Consider the following 16,677-nt stretch of genomic DNA (forward strand, 5'->3'; position numbering starts at 1 on the left):
TGTCTATATTTCTCCTTGTAAAAGTTAATACAACAAACATTTATTGAATGCTTGGTATCAGGCAGATACTAGGGATCTTACTTACTAGGAATACAAAGATGAGTGAAACAGTCTATACCATGAAGCAGATCACACAATATTAACAGAAATTAAAATGAGAAAACTTACAATATAATAAGTGCTGTGAGTGCAAGACACTACAGAAATATAAAGGAAGAATTAAGTAACTACCCGTTTGAGAGTTGGCATATAGGAATGGCAGAATAGGCTTCACTGAGTGCTATTTGAGGTGGGTCTTGATGGATCACTTAAGAGTTTGCCAGGCAACATGCCAAACACAAGGAAAAACATGCAGGTGTGGAAAGCACAATGGGTTCAAATAACCATAAGTAGTTATGTATGGTTGGAAAAAAGGGTAAAGGAAGATTATAGGAAATACCATTAGAAAGGTATGTAGGGGCCAGAGCTTGAAACACACTGTATGGTATACTAACAAAGTTCCACTTTGTTAGTTAACACTGTCTCTTTATTTCATAAACTATATTATTTCTACCTAATATGTGCATACCAGATGACTCCAACAAGTATATCAACAAGATTTCTGCACAGGCCAAACAGACGCTGTGCTTATGACTCTGAGCTACATGGCACACTCTTGGGACACTTCCTAATAATTCCATCACTCCTAATCTGAGGATCCCACTGTGGCATTTAAAGGAATGGGAAAAAATTGTTGAGGGAGGCTTTCAAATGAATAAAGTCCTCTGAGATTCAATGAAAGTCAATTATCTTGAGTGAGTTTTCCTACTAAACTTTTCAGTCTAGACCTGCAGTCTAACATGGCAGTCACATGTGATTACTGAGCACCTGAAATGTAGTTAGTCCAAATTGAGATGGGCTATAATTGTAAAGTACACACCAGATTTCAAAGATTTAGTATAAAAAATGTAAAATATCTCAGTAATTTTCTATATTGATTACATGTTGAAATAATATTCTGGATGTGTAGGGCTATAAACAGAGTATCAAAATTATTATTACTATTATTATTATTTAAAATAATTGTACCTGTTTCTCTCTGCTTTTTAAATGTGGCTACTAGAAATTTTTAAATTACACTGTAGCTCACATTATATTTCTATTGTACAGGGCTGGTCTAAAGTATATACTGTCATTGGCTTCTGAAGATTTAATGATACAAACTTGTTAATACCTACTTCCTTAACAGTTGTCACAGATTTAACAGAAAAAAGAAAGTAAAAACTTGGATTTTTTTTTTCGCCAGCCTCTCACTGCTTTGGCCTCTCCCGATGCGGGGCACAGGCTCCGGACGCGCAGGCCCAAAGGCTATGGCTCACGGGCCCAGCCGCTCCGCGGCATGTGGGATCCTCCCGGACCAGGGCACAAACCCATGTCCCCTGCATCGGCAGGCAGACTCTCAACCACTGCGCCACCAGGGAAGCCCCAAAACTTGGTTATTTTAATAGACCATAAGGATATTTATATTAGAGCAAATACAAAGATGTTAGAAATCTAGAAAAAGGAGAATTGTCTTCAAATTAACAACAGGAAAGGGAGTTCCAAAGCTTGATAAACAGTTGCCATTCTTTAAGAAGAAATAACGCTCATGTTGAGGTGGAAAACTGGCCTGAATTATCTTGGTACTACTATTCAACAACACTCAACTTTTTGCTATTCCCATGTTAAGTCACCTTCTATTTTGTATGGTCCTGGTGCTTGTCAAGATGAGGAACTTTTTCTTTCTGAATCAAGCAGGACAGTTTTAGGAAACACCCCCAGCCCAGATGCTACTGTTTCTTAAATTAAGAATTTGGGCCTTTCAAAACCTGTCCTCCAAAAAGGAAATAATCTGTAAAACCTGGTTACAAAAGCACTTTACATCTCAGCAAATCCATTCCTAGATATTCTCCCCAAGAGAAATGAAAACCTAAATCACTTAAAACTTATACATGAATATTCATAGCAACTTTAGTCATGATAGTCGAAAATGTCCACCAACTGATGAATAAACAAATTGTGATCTAGTCATTCAGTGGAATGCTACTAAACAATAAAAAAGAATTAACTATTTATATATGAAACAATATGGATGACTCTCAAAACGATTATGCTTAGTGAAAGACACCATAGCGGGGCTTCCCTGGTGGCAGAGTGGTTAAGAGTCCGCCTGCTGATGCAGGGGACACAGGTTCACGCCCCAGTCCGGGAAGATCCCACCTGCCGCGGAGCAGCTAGGCCCATAAGCCATGGCCACAGAGCCTGTGCTCCGCAACCAGAGAGGCCACAAGAGTGAGAGGCCCGTGTACCGCAAAAAAAAAAAAAAAAAAAGGACACCATAGGAAAAAAGTATATACTGAATGATTTCATTTATAAACTAATCTGCAGTGACAGAAATCAGAACAGTGGTTGACTGGGGTAGAGGGTTGTGGGTAGATTGACAGCAAAGGGGTATGGTAGAATTCTCTGAGATGAAAATGTTCTATTTCTTGATTGTAATGGCGGTTATACAGGTTACATTTGCCCCCCCACACACACACACACACCCAAAAAAAAAGCATCAACCTATACACTTAAAGTGTGTGAATTTTGGACTTCCCTGGTGACACAGTGGTTAAGAATCCGCCTGCCAATGCAGGGGACACAAGTTCAATCCCTTGTCCGGGAAGATCCCACATGCCGTGGAGCAACTAAGCCTGTGTGCCACAACTACTGAGCCTGTGCTCTAGAGCCCGCAAGCCACAACTACGGAGCCCACGCACAACTACTGAAGCCCACGCACCCTAGAGTCCACGCACTGCAACTACTGAAGCCCGCGTGCTCTAGGACCCATGTGCTGCAACTACGGAGCCTGCGTGCTGCAACTACTGAAGCCCATATGCCTAGAGCCCATGCTCCACAACAAGAGAAGCCACCAAAATGAGAAGCCCGCACACTGCAACAAAGAGTAGCCCCCACTAGCCACAACTAGAGGAAGCCCGCATGCAGCAACGAAGACCCGATGCAGCCAAAGAATAAATAACTGTTTTTTAAAGTGTGTGAATTTTATTGTATGTAAAGTATATCTCAGTAAAGTTAATTTCTAAGAAAGAAAGAATAAGAAAAGAAAAGGAAAAGGAAAGAGGAAGTTGAGGAGAGAGAAAGAAGGAAAAAGTACTACAGAGCTGAAATCCCTGGAGGCTGTAGGTCAGGAGCAGGATAGCATAGTGTGGCATCAAACTTTGTTCACAATCAAGAAGGCAGCCTCAACGGTGAACAGGAGGTTCATCCACTTTCGCCACCCTCACCCATTTCCCTCATCCCTCCCCAAAACTGTAACTATGTGAGGTGACAAATGTCTTAACATTATTTCCATAATCACTTTGCAGTACATACATATATAAAAATCACTATGCCATACACCTTAAACTTATACAATATTATATGTCAATTATATCTCAATAAAGCTGGGAGAAAACGTTGAATAGGAGTTGGTAACAGACATTCACGTACAGACAGCCCCAAGAACCCTTCAAAGAGATGAACAAAAATTCTAAATCTAGAGATAAAGCCAAGTATAGAACAAGACAGTTGCCAGGCTTTGTCAGGCAGGTTGAATAGGCATTCTCAGAATACTAGAGCAAATCAGGCAGGTGGAATAAGCATACTCAGAGGACTAGAGCTCATCAATGAATTTGGTAAAGTTGCAGGATATAAAAATAATACACAGAAATCTCTTGCATTCCTATACACTAACAATGAAAGATCAGAAAGAGAAGTTAAGGAAACAATCCCATTTACCATCGCATTAAAAAGAAAAAAAATAACTAGGAATAAACCTACCGAAGGAGGCAAAAGACCTGTACTCAGAAAACTATAAGATACTGATGAAAGAAATCAAAGATGACACAAGCAGATGGAGAGCTATACCATATTCTTGGAAGGGAAGAATCAATATTATCAAAATGACTATACTACCCAAAGCAATCTACAGATTCCATGCAAACCCTATCAAATTACCAATGGCATTTTTCACATGACTAGAACAAAAAATTTTACCATTTGTATGGAAACACAAAAGACCATGAATAGCGAAGCAATCGTGAGAAAGAATAATGGAGCTGGAGGAATCAGGCTCCCTGACTTCAGACTATACTACACAGCTACAATAATCAAAACAGTATGGGGCTTCCCTGGTGGTGCAGTGGTTGAGAGTCCGCCTGCCGATGCAGGGGACACAGGTTCGTGCCCCAGTCCGGGAAGACCCCACATGCCACAGAGCGGCTAGGCCCGTGAGCCATGGCTGCTGAGCCTGTGCGTCCAGAGCATGTGCTCCACAACAGGAGAGGCCACAAAATTGAGAGGCCCGCATACCACACACACAAAAAAAAAAACAGTATGGTACTGGCAGAAAAAAAGACAAATAGATCAATGGAACAGGATAGAAAGCCCAGAGATAAACCCACGCAACTACGGTCAACTGATCTATGACAAAGGAGGCAAGAATACACAATGGGGAAAAGAGAGTATCTTCAATAAATGGTGCTAGAAAAACTGGACAGCCCCATGTAAAAAAATAAAATTAGAACATTCTTTAACACCACACACAAAAATAAATTCAAAATGGATTAAAGACCTAAATATAAGACCGGATACTATAAAACTCTTAGAGGAAAACAGGCAGAACACACTCTGACATAAATCTCAGCAAGATCTTTTTTGATCTACCTCCTAGAGTAATGAAAATAAAAACAAAAATAAACAAATGGGACCTAATGAAACTTAAAAGCTTTTGTACAGCAAAGGAAACCATAAACAATACAAAAGGACAACCCACAGAATGGGAGAAAATATTTGCAAAGAAGCGACCAACAAGGAATTAATCTCCAAAACATACAAACAGCTCATGCAGTTCAGTATCAAAAAAACAAACAACCCAATCAAAAAATGGGCAGAAGACCTAAGTAGACATTTCTCCATAGAAGGCTACAGATGGCCAACAGACACATGAAAAGATGCTTAACATCACTAATTATTAGAGAAATGCAAATCAAAACTACAAGTTATCACCTCACACCAGTCACAATGGCCATCAAAAAATCTACAAACGATAAATTCCGGAGAGGGTGTGGAGAAAAGGGAACCCTCCTCCTACACTGTTGGTGGGAATGTAAATTGGTGCAGCCACTATGGAGAACACTACGGAGGTTCCTTTAAAAAAGTAAAAATAGAGCTACCATATGATCCTGCAATCCCACTCCTGGGCATATACCGGGAGAAAACCATAATTCGAAAAGATACATGTACCCCAATGTTCACTACAGCACTATTTATAATACCTGGGACATGGAAGCAACCTAAATGTCCATCGACAGAGGAATGAAAGAAGAAGATGTGGTGTATATATATATATACAATGAAATATTACTCATCCATAAAAAAGAACAAAATAATGCCATTTGCATCAAAATGGATGGACCTAGAGACTGTCATACTGAGTGAAGTAGATCTCAAAGACAAATATCATGTGATATCACTTATATGTGGAATCTAAAAAAATGGTACAAATGAACCTATCTATAAAACAGAAATAGAGTCACAGATGTAGAAAACAAACTTATGGTTACCAAGGGGGAAAGAGGGGGGAGGGATAAATTGGGAGATTGGGATTGACATACACACACTACTATATATAAAATAAATAACTAGGGGGCTTCCCTGGTGGCGCAGTGGTTGAGAGTCCACCTGCTGATGCAGGGGACGCGGGTTCATGCCCCAGTCCAGGAAGACCCCATGTGCCGCGGAGCGGCCAGGTCCGTGAGCCATGGCCCCTGAGCCTGCGCATCCAGAGCCTGTGCTCTGCAACGGGAGAGGCCACAACAGTGAGAGGCCTGTGTACCGCAAAAAAAAAAAAAAAAATAGATAACTAAGAATCTACTGTATAGCACAGGGAACTCTACTCAATACTCTGTACTGACCTATATGGCAATAGAATCTAAAAAAGAGTGGACATATGTATAACCAATTCACTTTGCTGTACAACAGAAACAAACACAACATTGTAAATCAACTATACTCCAATGAAAATTAATTTTAAAATAAACAAATATTTTTTAAAAAGCATACTCGAGCTTGCTGCTTAATGAACTGATGTCAACCTGAAGTTTTTATTTTTTTAATATTTATTTATTTATTTGGCTGCATCAGGTCTTAGTTGTGGCATGTGGGATCTTCAGTGTGGCATGCGGGATCTTTAGTTGAGGTATGCGGGACCTTTACTTACGGCATGCGGGATTTTTAGTTGCATCATGCGAACTCTTAGTTGCAGCATGTGGTATCTAGTTCCCTGACCAGGGATCAAACCCAGGCCCCCTGCATTGGGAGCGCAGAGTCTTAGCAACTGGACAACCAGGGAAGTCCCTGAAGTGAAGTTTTTAATGACATAACATTCTGTCCTTGGCCCTCTCCTATTTAACAAATTTATCTATGATTTGGATGAAGAAGTTGAGAGAGAAACAGATAACAAATAAGACAGAAGATATAATCAGGAGCAAAAATTAAATCTCCAGTTATAGCAATGACATTAATGTAAGAAAAAATTAAAGCCCTGCACTTATGTCTCCAAAACTAACTGCACCAATATATGACAGGCAAGATGTAGCTTAATAGAAGCATGTATTAAAAAAAGACTGAGGGGGCTTCCCTGGTGGTGCAGTGGTTGAGAGTCCGCCTGCCGATGCAGGGGACACGGGTTCGTGCCCCAGTCTGAGAAGATCCCACATGCCGCGGAGCGGCTGGGCCCGTGAGCCATGGCCGCTGAGCCTGCGCATCCGGAGCCTGTGGTCCGCAATGGGAGAGGCCACAACAGTGAGAGGCCCACGTACCGGAAAAAGAAAAAAAAGACTGAGGGTCTTCTGGGGACCAAAAGCTCAAAATGAGTCATTAGTGTGGTGTGACTGCCACCACTCAAAAAAAGAAAAAAAAAATCAATCTTAGCTATATCGGTATCTAAAGACAATGATGATCATTCCTAAATCTAAAGAGAAAAATTATTTTGAGCTGATCATATCGAACCTAGAGAATTGTGTTCTGTTCTGGGTACCATGCTTTAAGGAATAACATGAAAGGAACAGAGCATGTTCAGAGGACAGCACACAAAATGATGAGAGGACTAGAAACCATGTAATATGAGAAATGACTAAAAGAACTAAAAATGCTGAATCTGAAGAAAAGACTTCCCAGGGGACATAACTACCTTCAAATAGTTGAAGAGCTGACATGCAGAAAAGGAGTTATAATTATTTAGACCCAGTGAGTAAAACTTAGACCAATTTGTATTCCTTTTTGGCCTTGAAATTGATTGGAATTCATGGTACAAAAAGAGGGATGTTATGTCAATTCTCCCTGAGAAGAAAATAAGCTAAGCCATCACATGGCCCTTTGTGGTCCATTTTTACAAAATCTGACTGAAAAGGCTGTGTACACAGAAAAGAAAACTCAAATGGTCCATAAATTTATGAAAATATATCCAAGTTCACTAGTTGACAGGGAAATGCAAATTAAAACACCCATGTAATATGATAACATGAGAGAAAATAGAACTGGCTGATAGGTTTCTGGGAACTCTCTGCACTATCTCTGTAACTATTCTGTAAATCTAACATTACCCCAGGATAAAATGTTAATTAAAAACACCACCACCAGACTTCCTTGGTGGCGCAGTGGTTAAGCATCCGCCTGCCGATGCAAGGGACGTGGGTTCAATCCCTGGCCCGGGAAGATCCCGCATGCCGCAGAGCGACTAAGCCCGCACACCGCAACTATTGAGCCTGCGCTCTATAGCCCGCGTACCACAGCTACTGAAGCCCGTGCACCTAGAGCCCGTGCTCTGCAACAAGAGAAGCCACCGCCATAAGAAGCCCGTGCACCACAACTACTGAGCTTGCACTCTAGAGCCTGCAAGCCACAACTACTGAGCCCACGTGCCACAACTACTGAAGCCCGCACACCTAGAGCCCATGCTCCGCAACAAGAGAAGCCACCACAATAAGAAGCCTTCACACCACAACAAAGAGCAGCCCCCACTCACCGCAACTAGAGAAAGCCTGCGCGCAGCAATGAAGACCCAATGCAGCCAAAACTAATTAATTAATTAATTTTAAAAACCCTTCACTCATGAACAATTTCTAAAGTCTGGCAATACCGAATATTAGCAATAATATAGGGAAAGAGAAAAGAAGAGGGAGTATAAATTGTTAAAACTACTGTGGACAGCAATTTGGTAATATTTGTTAAGTTAAACATGCTTGTAGCTTTTGACCCAGCAGTAAAACTTCTTAATGTACACCCGAGAATAGCACTGCCACTATAGAGCAGCCACTAGCCACATGTGACTATTGAGCGCTTGAAATGTGGCAAGTCCAAAATGAGATATGCTTTAACTATAAAATACATACCAAATTTCAAAGACTTTGTACAGAAAAAAAAAGAATGTAAATATCATTAATAATTTTTATATCAATTACATGTTGGTATGATAACATTTTGGATGTACTGAGCTAAATAATCTGTATTGTTAAAATTAATTTCATCTGTTTAACCTTTTCTAATGTGGTACTAGGAAATATAAAATTATCTGTGTTTGCACTGTGTTTCAACTGTACAGCACTGCCCTAGAGCCTCATCCACTAGTGCTCAAGAAATAAATTTAGTGAGTCATAACCAACATTTTGTAAATGAAAAAGCATAGAATAGGAAATATCATAGTGTGCTGTGTGTAATAAGGGTAAAATGATTTCATTAAACTTTTGATACTGGGATGTGATGTAAAATATAATATTTCCTTGCCATAGGTGGCAGTCAAAAATTTTTGAAAGCTCCTAATAAACACTACAAAACACAATGTTGTAATGCTGTTGAGATTAGATAAATTGTGGTACACTTATATTCAATGTATTATTACTAGTCAGCGGTGTAAATAAATGAACTAGAGCTAAAATATCCATATGGGTAAATATCCAAAACATAATACTGAGCAAAAAATACAAGTTGCAGGGAAAAAACTATACAAAATGATACAATTTATGTAATACTTCAAATGATGAAAAACGGGCACCTCAATCTTTTCATTCTTTGGAACAGTGAAATATCTGAAGCATATGACAAAATGTGAAGATTCAACAAAACTTAGTGGTAGTTTTAGAGGCGTTCATTATATTATTCTCCTTACTTTTCTGTGTGCTTCAAATATTTATGTAAATACCAGGTCTCAAATACCATATACTTAAAAGTCATAATCCCTATTCAATACTTATATCTTTAAGATAGTATATCCTAAATTAAAACTTCTGGTAGGTGGTAGTGGGCTTTGTTGCTGTTTTAAAATGACAAGCATTAACAAAATACTGACCTAAACTTTCTTAAAGCATAGATTTGTAGCCACCCTGGTTACAACATATTTCATTATTATATAAACGTGAATGCAAATGTACCACAGGTCTAATCATGTCCCCAGAAAAAAAGAAGTATGGTGAACTCTCCCATATCTGGCATGGTCGAGGAATCTGGGGTCTAGTCCATCGAATTGCTTCTGTTTACTAAGAACTCCCACAAATATCATCCATAGAGGGCTTCCCTGGTGGCGCAATGGTTGAGAGTCCGCCTGCCGATGCAGGGGACACGGGTTCGTGCCCCGGTCCAGGAGGATCTCACATGCCGCGGAGCGGCTGCGCCCGTGAGCCATGGCCGCTGAGCCTGCGCATCCGGAGCCTGTGTGCTCCGCAACGCGAGAGGCCACAATAGTGACAGGCCCGCGTACCGCAAAAAAAAAAAAAAAAAAAAAAAACTAAAGCTTCACAGGATATAATTTATTTTTAACTGATGATTATGGAAAGGCACTTCAGGATCTAGCCGTAATTTTTTAATGTACTTTTAACGCAGGAGATTTCTATTTCAGATTAAACCAGTGTTATTATGCATGCTACCAAAATCCTGAGAAAACAAGCTGTGAATTGTGAATTCTATTTCCCTACGCTAGTTTATAAAAGGGTTCCGGTGTCTTAAACATCAACACTGCTTTCCGATACCTATAGGAGAAAACTTGGAGCTGTGAATAGGCCAAAGAGATAAAATTAGGAAAGAAAATACATTCAGAAGATCTTAGATAAGGTAGCGAACAGTCTGACATTTTCTAGTGCAAAGCTAAATACCTTTAAAGTCCATGAAACGAATATCAACGGCGTCCATTTTTAAATCTCCGGTTCAGGCCTACGAAATAAGAAAATATTTTAATATTCTGTCCTTTATTCTCCAGCTTCTCAATAAATTTCTTTTCAAAGTTTTCCTGTTAGTTGTTACCCAAAAAAATGCTGAGGAAATTTTAAAACCCAGAAAAAGCAGTTACTGAGAGGCAGCAGCAAGCGGTCCGGCGACGGGACTCCGGCCACGGGTTTCCGGCTCAGAGGAAATTTTCGTCGGACTTCTTTTCTAAGGACAATCCGCCTAATTGGTTCAAAATCCCCTGACCCCGACGCACATACGTTCTAAGCATCCAATCACTGACGGTCCTTCGCCCCCCCCACCCACCCACCCCCGGGCCGGCGCACCACTCCACATACTTCATCCAAGTCCCGCGCCGCCGCACCACTCCACATACTTCATCCAAGTCCCGCGCCGCCGCACCACTCCACATACTTCATCCAAGTCCCTCCGCCGCACCACTCTCCATACTTCAAGTCCCAAAACCCTGTCTTTCCCCGTCTTCCTTCACCGGAGAGTCAGCTCCATAGTTCGAAATCACTGCCTCAGGGCCACTTTAAAAAGTGTTGACCTAACGACCGCATCTCCTTGCTAGTTAGAAACAACTAACCTGTACACCTCCGCCAGGACAGCCGACGCCACAGTGCTCCCTGCGCAAACCAAGTCCCCAGTGCCAGTGAAGACGCTTGGAAAGCTCCTCCCCCCATAGCGATGTCAATGAGAGGCCTCTCCCAATTGACGTTTTCCCTTCATCTCGAAGCCTGAGTTTCTGGGCACAGTCCAGGCGTGAAGTTCTGGGGATGCAGTTCAGAGAGCCGGGGTGAGAATCAATGAAAGTGAGGGAGTATAGTGCAATACTGAAACATACTGCAGTTACTGCGGGAAGAGTGCAGATGGCGAGGGTTACAGGAAAGAGGAGAGCAGGCCTTCGAAAGAAAAAAAGAAAAGGGACAGGGCTTCCCTGGTGGCACAGTGGTTGAGAGTCCGCCTGCCGATGCAGGGGACACGGGTTTGTGCCCCGGTCCGGGAAGATCCCACATGCCGCGGCGTGGCTGGGCCCGTGAGCCATGGCCGCTGAGCCTGCGCGTCCGGAGCCTGTGCTCCGCAACGGGAGAGGCCACAGCAGTGAGAGGCCCGCATACTGCAAAAACAAACAAACAAAAGAAAGAACAGGGACAGAGGGAGGGAGGAAGAAACGGAAAGTAAACAGTGTTGCCCAATGGTTATTCAAGAGTGCAAAGGTCAGAAATATAAGAAGTTGAGAAGGCCTTCCCTGGTGGCGCAGTGGTTAAGAATCCGCCTGCCAATGCAGGGAACACGGGTTCGAGCCGTGGTCCGAGAAGATCCCACATGCCGCGGAGCAACTAAGCCCGTGCACCACAACTGCTCAGCCTGCACTCTTAAGAGCCCGTGAGCCACAACTACTGAAGCCCCTGCACCTAAAGCCCGTGTTCCGCAACAAAAAAAGCCACCGCAGTGAGAAGCCTGCACACCACAATGAAGAGTAGCCCCCACTCACCGCAGCTAGAGAAAGCCCACACACAGCAACGAAGACCCAACATAGCCAAAAATAAATAAATAAAATAAATAAATTTATTTAAAAAAAAAAAGAATCCACCTGCCAATGCAGGGGACACGAGTTCGAGCCCTGGTCTGGGAAGATCCCACATGCCTCAGAGCAACCAAGCCCGTGCACCACAGCTACTGAGGCTTCACTCTAGAGCCGGAGAGCCACAACGACTGAAGCCCACGCGCCTAGAGCCCATGCTCCGCAACAAGAGAAGCCACTGCAATGAGAAGCCCACGCACAGCAACAAAGGGTAGCCTCCGCTTGCTGCAACTAGAGAAAGCTTGCGAGCAGCAATGAAGACCAAATGCAGCCAAAAATAAAAACTAATTAATTAATTAATTAAAAAAAAAAGAAGTTGAGGAGACTGAACAACCCTGTAGTTCCAAGACATGTTTCTGCTGCCCTGCCATTGTCAAATCTGAAGGAAACTACACAGTGACTCCCCTGCAGGCTCACAGCAAGGGCAGGGGTCCTACCCAACTCCAAACAAATGGTTTCAGGGATGGTATGGAATATATATATGTGAACATGTTTGATTCCAGCTAAATCTATGAGTGATGCTTGCAACCAAGGAGTTGGCCTCTACTAAAATCTCCACTCAGAGACAACAGTGTTAAGGCATGAGGCCTCCAAATTTGGGGACACGCCAAATCAAAGCATTAACAAGCCTCCCACCCCTTCCCTCACATATCCCTCTTTTAAGCCTTGTGCACCTCAGTCAAGCCAGATGTGGAGCTGGCTAATAAGATGAAGAGAAGAGATTGTGGCTTCAAGTCTGGGAACACTAACAGAGTTGCCTCCTGACCCTAAGAGTCTCAGAGTCAGTCGTTATTTATCGTGGAAAAGATGGGATTTCTAAAAATAATTTCTTTTCCCTCTTCAAAATTTTCTGCATCTAGATCACATAGTATAGTGAAGAAAAGGGGGAAAACAGGAAGTACTGCTATTAACTACTTTTCTTTTGGATCCTCCTCTATTAAATCCTGCAACTTAATATATATTTCCACAATCCTAGATTGCTAAATTAGGGGAAGAAGTCTGGTGGTATCCCATAATTGACTGAATCCTCACGCACTACATACTGCGTGAGCTGGCGCTAGCTACTTAGAATCTCAGCGCCTCAATTTCCTCATCTGTAAGATGGGAATAAAAGTAAAAGTAATTCTAGGCTTCTGGTTCAATGCAATAGTGTACATAAAGCATCTAGAACAGTGGCTGGCACATGGTAGGTACTTAAAGAATGTTAGTTCCCATTATCACTCCCCATTTCCTGGTTGGCAGTTAAGGGCTCCCAACTTCTATCATTCCACCCAAGCTCCTGGCTCTAGCATAACTCCTTTGTTCACGGATGAACAGATGAAGAAACAGGACAATAATTAGACCTCAGCTCTCAAGCCCACAGGGGTCCTTTTAGAGCTCTTAGTGATTAATAATGTCTGTAGTAGAATGGATATTATATTATCCAAGATTATATCACGCATACAGGAATCAAATGACTCTGTTGATTAATACTGACTGCAAATAAGACTCCAAAGTCAGGGCTACTCACTGAGCTGACACCACTGCACTGAAAGGGCCAGTGGAATAAAGGAAAATATGCAGAAAGGGTAAAAAACCCTTATGTTGTATGGGTGGCCCCAATGTTTTTGGTTTTGATCTAGATGGCCTCTCTAGATGTTAAAAGTAAATGAGAATTAAGAGACAGAAAAAAAAAGTCAAAGAGAGAAGAGGAAAAGAGATCATAAAAGAAGCAGTTACATATTGGGGAGGACATGCAAGAGTGAGTAGTAAAATACCATTAAGCAGCACTCAACATGCTGTAAATTATCTTACCTTACCCCTAGCATAAACTATAAATTTTCCACTGCAACCCTTTAACAATTTAGTGCAGAAATGTTGAAAGAGATTGTTACATAAGGCAGGTGAACAACTTGGACTCTAATGAGCGCTTATTAAGACTCTCATTAATAGACTGGATTAAAAGAGAGTAAGCAACCGAGAATGCAAAGTAGTGCAGAAGGTAGCATTACACCTTGTTAAAAGAAGAAAAACACCTCCAGAGTAAATACGCAATTATAGTCTGGAAAATTCTAAAAACAAAAGTAATAATAAAGTAAGGGACAGGGGCTTGTTCTACCAGATATTAAAACTACCGTAAATACAACTGTATGGTAATAGTGCATGCAGACAGATAAATGGAACAAAATACAGTCCACAAACAGGCCCGAGTATATATAGAAATGATTCAAATCAGTGGAGAAAAGAGCTGGTCCGGAAAAAGTATTGAAACAACCGGATAGCCATTTAAAAAAATAAATAAAACCAGATCCCTGCCTTACTTCATATACCAAAATGAACTCTGGATTCATCAAAGATTAAATTGAATCATAAAACTTCTAAAGGAAGTTTGGGTGAGTATTTTATAAACATGACAAGATCTAAACGTGACCTGAAACCAGAATCAAAAGGAAAAATAATGATAAGTTTTACCACATAAAAATTAAAATCTTCTGAATGGTACTATAAGCAAGGTTGAAAGACAAACCACAGATAAGAAAAAGATTTTTTCAACATATATAACAGATAAACAGTAAGAGCTCTTAAAATTAAAAAAACAAATAGTCTAGCACATAAATCAGCGAAGGACTTGATCAGACAATTTGCACAGGAAGAAACATAAATAGCCAATAAACACATGAAGAGATGTTCAACCCCACCAGTAATCAAAGAAACGCAAATAATAAAGCAAGGTGAATTTTTTTCATTTATCGGATTGGCAAAGGTTAAAAAGATTAACAAAACCTCAAATTGACAAGATGCACAAAACAGGCACTCTTGTGCACTGTTGGTTAGGAGTACAAATTACTGCAAATTTTCTGGAGGGCAGTTTGGCAATTGGTATCAAAGTCTTAAATGTGTGTACCGTTTCCCAACAATTCCTCTTCTAGGAATTTTCCTGAAGAAGAAATTGGAAAATTTTGCAAAGATAGATTAACAGAAATGTTCACTGAGGCGTTGTAAATCTCTTATGTGTTCACCTAGTTAAATGTGGACTATTTATACAACCTAGTGTACATTAGTACCATATAGTGGCATACTTATACAGCCTTTAAAAACACTGCTGTGAAAACAACGTAGAGTTATAAAACTTGGGAAATACCTATATCCTACCGTTGAGTTTAAAAAAAGAAAAAAGTTACCAACTGCTCAAAAAGGTGTAGGGACTTCCCTGGTGGTGCAGTGGTTAAGAATCCGCCTGCCAATGCAGGGGACACGGGTTGGGGCCCTGGTCCGGGAAGATCCCACATGCCACAAAGCAACTAAGCCCGTGTGCCACAACTACTGAGCCTGCGTGCCACACTACTGAAGCCCACATGCCTAGAGCCCGTGCTCCGCAACAAGAAAAGCCACCGCAGTGAGAAGCCCCTGCTCGCCGCAACTAGAGAAAGCTCGCACACAGCAATGAAGACCCAATGCAGCCAAAAATAAAAATCAATTAATTAACTAATTTTTAAGAAGTATGATTTTATAGATTTGAGTGACTAAAAAAACTACTACACATACAATAGATAAGCAACAAGGATTTACTGTATAGCACAGGGAATTATAGCCAATATATTATAATAACCTATAAATGGAAAAGAATCTGCAACAAAGCTGAATCACTATGCTGTACACCTGAAACTAACAGAATATTGTAAATCAACTATATACTTCAATTTAAGAAAACTATTGGGATGGTCTCCACCTGGGTGTGAATGGGAAGAGACAGAAGTGGCTACAGCGACCAACCAATCCCACTAATATGTAAACTGTCTCACAGAAAAGATAAACACTTATGTATGCATATTTGAATGAAAATGTCTGGAAGAGTATTTACCAAAATATTAACAATGTTTATCTTTGAGTGTTGGGATTTGGGAGAATCTTTACTTTCTTCTTTATATCTTTCAGTTTTTCAATGTCCTACAATGAACACATTTTTATCATTAGGGGAAAAAAAGAAAAGCTATTTCCATTAAAAGAAAAATCCACAGGAAGATAAGGGAGTTTTTATCTGATGGGCATGCGTTTTTGCAATAAAGTATGAGGCAAAGTCAACAGCAGACAGTAGGAGGGAGAGATTTGAAGAATGTGAGGAAGGTAAGAAACAGTTGTCTCAGAGAGCAGGGGAATCGGAGAGAAAAAGATGATTTCCGGCAGAAATCCTCTTTGAGGGCCTGATCAAGGTTGATGATCATTAATCTGCCCAGCTGTGTGATTGCCTCCAACAATCCTGAGCTACACAGGTGACAGTATGGAGAAGATGTTTGGATTCCTCCGGGTGGGGTGGAGAGGACTCGGGAGTATTGCCTAGTGAGGTGAAGATATTCGCAAGAGTGATAATGATAATAAATTCAGACATTTAAGTGGTAAAGGGAACAAGCAAAGATTGGAGGAAACTGATAAACACAGAGAAGGTGTATCTGGGGAGCAGGGGAGTGTGAATTGGAGGATTCACGAGGTCAAAGAATTGTTGCAGTGGGGTTACTTGAGCAAATGAGCTGGAGCTTGGGAAGATGTAGACAGAGAATTTGATGTTTGAAATAGTGATTTCAGAGGTGACATTCTGGCAAAATCTAGGATATAACCATATGAGTAGGTAGCTGAGGTTAATTCATTGAAACAAATCACAGACCCACTCTCTCCTTCACATATTGTAACACTCTTATCCACACACTTCCTGCCTTTTACTTGCAGGCCCTGGAATTGAGTTCTAGAGTGACTGGAATCTGCCTTTCCTGCCTTCTTTTTCCACTTCACTTCAAAATCCTAGGCTCTGGGCAAACTGAATTATAAACTTTCCCATCTTC

The 16,677-nt window shown here is 41.1% G+C and overlaps 1 protein-coding gene across 5 annotated transcripts in view; it reads right to left on the reverse strand.

Annotated features, from left to right (window-relative positions):
* Nucleotides 1–16,677, reverse strand: part of TEX11 (testis expressed 11) — a 373,435-nt gene that overhangs the window by 334,019 nt on the left and 22,739 nt on the right. For 3 of the 5 annotated variants that reach the window (XM_079911724.1, XM_079911725.1, XM_079911721.1), the window contains exons 1-2: nucleotides 10,400–10,469; nucleotides 10,206–10,263 (exon numbers count right to left, since the gene is read on the reverse strand). In XM_079911724.1, coding sequence (XP_079767850.1) covers nucleotides 10,206–10,242 — 37 coding nt within the window. In that variant the 5' untranslated portion in view covers nucleotides 10,243–10,263; nucleotides 10,400–10,469. Of the gene's footprint in view, nucleotides 1–10,205; nucleotides 10,264–10,399; nucleotides 10,470–10,864; nucleotides 10,904–16,677 lie in introns of those variants that run through there. The other 2 variants (XM_079911722.1, XM_079911723.1) reach the window with 2 other exon arrangements.

Source organism: Stenella coeruleoalba (genome assembly GCF_951394435.1).
Source record: "Stenella coeruleoalba genome assembly, chromosome: X".
NCBI lineage: Eukaryota > Metazoa > Chordata > Mammalia > Artiodactyla > Delphinidae > Stenella > Stenella coeruleoalba.